The 8,144-nt window shown below is 42.3% G+C and overlaps 1 protein-coding gene across 1 annotated transcript in view; it reads left to right on the top strand.

The window, feature by feature from the left end:
• Positions 1 to 3,944: 3,944 nt before the first annotated feature.
• The window catches only part of LOC103613937 (transitional endoplasmic reticulum ATPase), a gene marked incomplete at its 5' end in the record, with an annotated part of 34,834 nt that continues 30,634 nt past the window's right edge, over positions 3,945 to 8,144 (top strand). Inside the window, 2 exons of the mRNA XM_008631803.2 lie at positions 3,945 to 4,056; positions 6,343 to 6,515. Coding sequence (XP_008630025.1) covers positions 3,945 to 4,056; positions 6,343 to 6,515 — 285 coding nt within the window. The remainder of the gene's footprint in view (positions 4,057 to 6,342; positions 6,516 to 8,144) is intronic.

The following is an 8,144-nucleotide window of genomic DNA, read 5'->3' as shown; positions in this document are numbered from 1 at the left end:
TGGAAGAGACTTGGCATTAGAAGAGGAAGATCTGTTATACTGGACTGGCCCCGGTGGCAGCTGAGGCAATCAGCTATATTTTTGTCTCCAGTGTCTTGCCTCACTGTATTCAGTTCCAGTCTGAGGGTCATATTTTGTGCTCCTCAAAAGTCAGTTGAGTAAATACTGGCCTCTCTGCTCCCAGCCCACGTGTGCAAGTCACTTCACAGTCCCTTGAGAGGAGTAAAAATAAAACCTAAAGCTAATTTCCAAATCTAAGAATACTTCAAGTGACTTGTTGGCTTAGCTAGAGGCTCTTTCAGTCCCTTTAGTGTCTGTGGTTTATCTTCTCCTTTTCTTTTGCAACTTCTGTAATTTAGACCCACTTGGTCTTATTAAGTCAGTTCCAGCAAGGCGTGCCAAGAATTTAACGTCAGTGGTAGAGCTTGTGATGGAAGTGATGGTCTCAAAGGTGTATTTTGAGTCTGAGGTGAGCAGTTTTTAAAAAGAAATTTATGTTTTTGCAAAGTTGTTCTCACCACAGAGGAATCAAAAAAAAAAGTTCCTGTACAACTGAAAACAGTTACTTCTTAGTTACAATTTTTGGGTCAATGCTGTTGGCAGCCATCTTGCTGAATTGAGCTTTAGCACAGAGTATAGCATTGCAAGACCTAATAGAGTGTTTCTGAAGAGATTATTGGATTTGTGTACATACATGTCTGAAACTGTATTTGAGAATTTGGCATCTTGAGCATGGGTATGAACTCTCTGATTGTCATATGGTGTTCCAGTAAGTGGCTGCAATCATCAGATATTCCACTCATTTGCTTCAAGGGATTTTTTTTTTTTAAATACTTACCCAAAGAAAGTAGTTCAGACTGTAATATGGATGTTCAGGGTGGTAAAAAATCACTGACAGATTTTATCTAGGAAGTGAGTTATGAGGGTATTGATAAAAAGGTAGACCAGCATACAGGAGGCATGACTGTTTTCACTTTTGTTACTAAAGCTGGAATAATTTTGAGTCGGTGACTTTTCATTGTATATTTAACATAGATATGCAGGAACAAGTTAGTTCCCTACTTTATGTGGAGCTTTGACGGTTGGTAGTTGTTTTCAGAAGAATCAGTAATTACTTTCTGATCTCACTCTTCATACTGACTACCACAATGCATAGCCTCTGGGTATTATCACATGCTGAACAAGGAGAGCTCTGACACAGAAAAGTGATGAAGTGATGTAATTGTAGAATTACAGAATGGTTCGGGTTAGAAGGGACCTTAACGATCATGTAGTTCCAACCCCTCTGCCATGGGCAGGGACACCTAGACCAGGTTGCTCAATGACCCATCCAGCCTGATCTTGAACACTTCCAGGGCCAAAGGTTGGAACTATATGATCTTTGAGATCCCTTCCAACCCAAACCATTCTATGATTTTATGAACCCCCAGGAGAGATGCAATGATAGCAAATGGTGATAATAATATTCTAAATTGCTATTGGAAGATGGGTAGTGCTTGTTTGTCAAAGTCCTTACTCTTGTCTGCAAGAGAAATAACATCACTTTCCTGTGTAGCTGTCATAATTTCTTAACACCTTTGTCAGCAGAACTGTTAGGTCAGATAACTGAAGCTGACCCCATGCGTTTAGATGCTTACATGCTGTGTTTCTTGGAGAGCTTTATTCCATTCTTAATGCCTCCGAGCTTTTCAATTGCTTTAAGTGCAGCAATGTACTGACAACATTGATCCAGTTTTTGCTTCTTACTTAGGAAACTGCAGATTCAGTTCTTCAGTACTAAAACTTTTTTTCTCACGTTTAGCAGAACTAAGTGGACATCTTGCTGTGCTCTTCGGCACTGCTGTTGGAAGGTATCTGAACTTTTTTTCCAGATATATATAATACAACTTTTGATTTATTGGAAATTTTGGTCCAAAAGCTTCCACTTGCTGACCAGTTCCTCTTCCATTAATTTTTATCTTGTATCCCAGACCATTTTTAGGCTGTACAGCAATTTCTGCATCCTGAGGGACAGCTGCTCAGTTTCAGTGATGATTTATATAGCCAAAGTCTGGCAGTGGTTTCTTATTGAAAGGCCTTTGGATCCACATTTCACGTGCAGAAGGATATGGTTTGCATTTACACTTTGAATAGGCTAAATTGTTTTTCTGGTGTCCCTTAGCTCAAGTTTTAAAATATACATGCTAAATTAATTTCCAGTGTCCAGGAATGTTGAGGCAATGTCCTTACAAGTAGGTGGTTGTTTTTATCCAGTGTTTTAACCACAAGATCCTGTTTGGCCTGATGATGTATTGGTTTCAGTTTTCTTTTGCACTCTCAGTTTTCCTGGAAATCCCGAACCTTTTAGAACTTTACCAGGACCATGTTTTAGGTTGAAGATGGAATGAATTCATGAGTTCCTCCTTGGATGTATCCAATAGCCTTTCTTGTGTCTTCTTTGGGTTTAGAAAATGAATCTGTAACATTTCACATGGTCATTGAAAGGGATGGATGTTGATTTCTCACCTCTTGCATTCTTTAATGAAGAGAGGGAAAAGGTGACTTTTAAAAATGCAGTGATCATGTCAAGTGATGCACTGCTGATACAGTCTGTTTATGCTGTGTAGCTGCTTGCTCTATCACTTCCATTCAAGGTTTGATTTCTTCTGGTTATTTTGTCCCTAAAACAGCAAAATGGAGCCAAAGTGTACATCCAACACCATTGTCCACAAAGCTTCCTACTCTTTGCTGGTGCTTGCTGCTTGCTTGGGACAGAGGAAGACTTTATTTTTTTTTCTTTTTGGTGAGAATCAAACCAAACTGTGCTAAGTTTCTGTTTCGACCTTAGTCACTGGCACATCTGGACTGCTTTGAGAGAGTAGTCAGATGCCCACCAAGGCAAGTTACAGTAATCTGCTGCTATTGTGGCTGGCTAATGTACAACTTCTAAGAGCTCCCTAGGAATCAGTTGGTTCAAGTTCATATTTCTTTTGTAAAGTGAATAATTTGCTATATTAGATTTTGAAGTAAATCAATTAATCTGCCTTTCTTCCATTTCCTTGTTGTTTGGTGTGCTCCATTTTGTCAAGGTAAATGAATTATCTGTCACATATCTTATGGCATAGTAGGCTAGAGCTGCAGTGAGTCCTGTGAAGGTATTATGGAAAGGTGCTTATATCTTAAAAAAAAAAAGTAAACCCCATTTTTCATGAGCACTTGAATATTTCTACTGGCTTGCTAGGTTTAACTAATAGGCTTGGACAGGCTAAACTCTTACAACTCTTCCTGTCGGGGAGCTACAGCACTGTCCTTTAATTCCCCTATTTATCTGGGATTTGACACTAAATAGACTTGAACTTTTGTTTCTGTGGCAGCAGTTATATGTGATTTCAGATGAGTCTGACTAATTCTTTTAGGCAAAGCATCTTAGAGTCAGCAGCATCTCACTAACCACTTCTTTTTATAGATAGATTCATAGCTTGTATCCATTTGAGTAGTAAATTGACTGATGCCAGACCCCCTTTCCAAACCCAGATTGGCTCCCCTTCCAGGTCCCTCCCCCCAGTTTATATACTGGGCATGATGTTCTATGGTGTGGAATATCCCTTTGGCCAGTTCAGATCAACTGTCCCAGCTATGCTCCCTCCTGGCTTGTGCAGCTCCTCACTGGCAGAGCATGAGACACTGAAAAGCCCTTGACTCAGGGTAAGGACTGCTCAGCAACAACCAAAAGATCAGTATGTTATCAGCATTATTCTCATACTAAATCCAAAACACAGCACTGTACCAGCTACTGAGAAGAAAATGAACTCTTATCCCAGATGAAACCAGGACACTTGTAAACAAGTATAGTTTCTAAAAGACAAGACAACAAAGAAACCTGTAGAAAATGGAGAACAAAACAGGGGTGGGTGTGAAAGGGGGAGCAATATCACTTGGACTTGTTAACTTCTGTTTTCTCTCAGCTCTAAAGCCGATGACTTATCAACTGCTATTCTGAAGCAGAAGAACAGGCCTAATCGGTTAATTGTTGATGAAGCCATCAATGAAGACAACAGTGTTGTGTCACTGTCCCAGGTGCGTCACCTATAAAAGCAAAGCATTTCATCTGGCAATTTGCAAGCTGTTGCTGTCTTTTAACTTGAAATGTAATTTTGCAACATGAATATAAGTATTTGTCAGAAGCTGCAGCAGTTACAAGTGAGGGAGTTGGGTTAAATAAATAATCATATATAATAATTATTAATAAATGATAAAATACATTCTGATTGTAACTTTTAGGATTCACTTGAGCTCATGCCCTTAGTCTGGCTTTAGGATTAGATCTTGACTAGTGTAGTGAAAACCCCATCTTTGTAGATCTAGTATATCGCTTCTAAGATGTAATTCTCCGAAGTCAAGTAACTCTCCTTCAAATGCTTGAATTCGTAGAATCATTAAGGTTGGAAAAGACCTCCAAGATTGAGTCCAACCTTTGACGAAACACCACCATGTCAACCAAACCATAGTACTAAGTGCCACATCCAGTTGTTTCTTAAACACTTACGGGGTGGTGACTCCACCACTTCCCTGGGCAGTCTGTTCCAATGTTTAACAACCCTTTCCATGAAGAAATTCTTCCTGATGTCCAACCTGAACCTCCCCTGGTGCAGTTTGAGGCCATTTCCTCTTACCCTGTCACTGGTTGCCTGGGAGAAGAGGCCGACCCCCAGCTGTCTGCGACCTCCTTTCAGGGAGTTGTAGAGAGTGATAAGGTCTCCCCTGAGCCTCCTTTTCTCCAGGCTAAACAACTCCAGCTCCCTCAGCCACTCCTCATATCACTGACTCTCTAGACCCTTCACCAACCTTGTTGCCCTTCTCTGGACATGCTCCAGCATCTCAATGTCCTTCTTGTGAGGGGCCCAAAACTGGACACAGTACTAGAGGTATGGCCTCACCAGTGCCAAGTACAGGGGGACGAACACTTCCCTAGTCCTTCTGGCCACACTATTTCTGATACAAGCCAGGATGCCATTGGCCTTCTTGGCCACCTGGTCACATGCTGGCTTGTGTTCAGCTGCTGTTGACCAGCACCCCCAGGTCCTTTTCTGCTGGTCCACTTTCCAGCCACTCTTCCCCAAGCCTGTAGCGCTGCATGGGGTTGTTGTGACCCAAGTGCAGGACCTGGCACTTCATCTTATTGAACCTCTTACTGTTGGCCTCGGCCCATCAATCCAGCCTGTCCAGATTCCTCTGCAGAGCCTTCCTATCTTCCAGCAGATCAACACTCCCACCCAAGTTAGTGTCGTCTGAGAACTTACTGACAGTGCAGTTGATCTCCCCATCCAGATTATCAATAAAGATATTAAACAGGACTGGGCCCAACACTGATCCCTGGGGGAAACCACTGGTGACTGGCTGCCAACTGGATGCAGCACCATTCACCACCTCTCTCTGGGCCAGGCCATCCAGCCACTTCTTAACCGAAAGGGAGATCAGTGTGGACAGGAAGGACCTGCCCCTCCTAAATCCATGCTGGCTGGGCCTGATCCCCTCATTGCCCTGTGTCTGCTGTGTGATCACACTCAAGATGATCTGTTCCATAATCTTGCTGGGCACCGAGGTCAGGCTGACAGGCCTGTAGTTCCCCAGATCTTCCTTCCAACCCTTCTTGCAGATGGGTATCCCATTGGCCTGTGGAAGGTATCTTTTCAGCTTTATACCAGCTAGGCTAGTACTTTAATGCCTTAGAAAGCCTCGAGCAGCCCAGAGAGGTAGCACGGGCGATCTAGCACTTTAGTAGCTCTAAAATCGGTACCTGAATCAGCTGCCGAGCAAATACCATCAGCAGAAACAAATATAGCTCCCTGCTCGCTCAATTTCCTGCAGTTAGAAGCTTTCAAATGAGACAGACAACCAGAGATGTTCACAGGAAGATAGCTGAGCCAAGAGAGGGCGGGGCCTCCTTAACGATCTCTTTTATTTGGAGAAGGGGAAAGGGGAGGACTGGGGGCGGACCCGGGGTGACCGGCCAATCAGACACTGCTAAAGAGTCTGAGTTACATTTGGTTTTGCCCGCGCTTAGAACAAAGGAGCTCAGAGCACATGGCAAGAGCAAGTGTCTTTGGGAGGGGGAGGGGAAGCTCGGAACAGGCAGCAACATTGGCCAACCTCCAATCCTTTGGGACCTCCCTGGTTAGCCACGACTGCTGATAAATGATAGAGAGCAGCTTGCTGAGCTCTTCCACCAGGTCCATCAGTACTTTCAGGTGAATCTCATCTGGTTCCATAGACTTGTGAGGGTGTAAGGGGCTCAGCAGGTCTCTAACTGCTTCCTTCAATTGTTTTGTCAAAAGTTTGTTCTAATGCCATTATTGGTTACAGGCAAAAATGGATGAACTGCAGCTGTTCAGAGGAGACACTGTCCTGCTAAAAGGAAAGAAGAGAAGAGAAGCAGTCTGCATTGTTCTGTCAGATGATACCTGCTCAGATGAGAAGATTCGCATGAATAGGGTTGTTCGAAACAACTTGAGAGTGCGCTTGGGTGATGTCATCAGGTGAGGACTAGTTTGTTAAATGTTGTGTATCCCTGGGTTGCCTAAATAATTTGTGCCCTGGCTTTGAATTGTTTTGGTCTGTAGCAGAGACAGGGTCCTGCAGGAAGTATTCTTGCATCTTCCAGAGGAGGTCACAGAAATGTTTTCAACTGTGTCTTACATCAGGGATCTCCGTTAATTTTTGCTTGTGTTTCTGGCTGTATGCATATTCAGATTAATACTAAAAAATTATGCTCAAGATTCTTGAAGACTCTTTGGGACCTTCACAAGCCCTGGTCCTGTCATTAAATTAAGTAGTTGAATTACCCCACTGTTGTTATCTTATTCTTCCCAAATTTACATTATCAAATTAATTCACAAGTTTTTTCCATCTAAATTTTTAATGTTTGCAAGATAACTGTGAAAACTAGTAAGCAACATTGTAATTGATCTTATAGTATGGTTAGCTCAAGCACTGAGCTCCCCTATAACAAACAGAAGTTAAAACTTGAAGCAGTCAAATATCAAGATTAAAAATCCCTGAAGGTTGTTTATATTCCAATTTTTGTTATAAAATAATTTTAAAATTAGGAATGCTTGAAGTGTTGCAGGAATTTTGTACAACACTTGCAGAAGGTAGCGGGAAAGCACTGAAGGATATGTTTTGGCTCATAGGAGGCAGGTTCCATTATATGATGGGAATGGAAAGAAAAAATATGTCAGCATTTCTTAAACATAAAAATGCTAATTTGCAGGTTTAAATATGTGAGAGCTGACAGTTCTTTCTCCTGAGCATTTTTCTAATCTGGAATATTGTGCATGTTCTGGGAAAATTGGAGCCTGGTTTCTGACACTAGACTTCCTGGGGTGATATCTGAAATAATCTTTAAATACAAAATGTGTTTCATATGAACTGTAGAGGAGAGGAACAAGTCTGTTTCACCCATCTCTCTACCACTAGAAAATGCAAGTTTTAAACATGACTATAGTTGGAACAGAACAGTGCTTTGAGCTAGTCTGTGGATTTAAAATAAAGGTGAATCCTTACTTTAATCCTATATGAGGTTACTGTTGGAGTAATTTCTAGTGTGACAGTTCAACTGGTGCTATCCCCTTCTCTGCTTGGACTGTGTCTGTAGTGGTTTTCAGCCTTTCAGATGTGTTAGTGATTGTCTTGGCTTCATTGCAAGGGTCAGAGAATTTTCACACCTCTTGCCCTCAAAGTTTTTCTTGCTGATCTTTAAGTACTTATTGTGTTAATTTCTTTGGCTTGGTTTCTGCCAAAATTCAGATTCATGCACTAATTGCTTCCTGCTTGTAGTCTGTCAGCTGTTTTCCTTCTGTGGGTCAGTCTGTCTTTTCATTTACCCTTCTGCTATATCCTCACTGTAAAGCACATAGTTAAAGAATCTCTTAATAGTCTCTAACTATGGCAGCTGGTTAGGGGTCAGTAGCTCTGACTGAGGAAGCTGCAACCGGTCAGGAGAGATGGTCCCAAAAGGAATCGCCTTCCCGAGGCCTGGTGTCTTCCCTCAGCTGCTAGCTAGGAGGGCCCCTGCAGAAGCTGTCAGCTCTTTAGTGATTATCAGCTCGTGATTTCAGCTCAGCTCTGCAGGGCAGCCTCCAGGCCCGACCAGGGAGAGAGGCAAG

The sequence above is a fragment of the Corvus brachyrhynchos genome, unplaced genomic scaffold (assembly GCF_000691975.1).
Source record: "Corvus brachyrhynchos isolate BGI_N302 unplaced genomic scaffold, ASM69197v1 scaffold781, whole genome shotgun sequence".
In the NCBI taxonomy this organism is placed as follows: domain Eukaryota; kingdom Metazoa; phylum Chordata; class Aves; order Passeriformes; family Corvidae; genus Corvus; species Corvus brachyrhynchos.
This window is presented reverse-complemented; position numbering and strand designations above follow the sequence as displayed.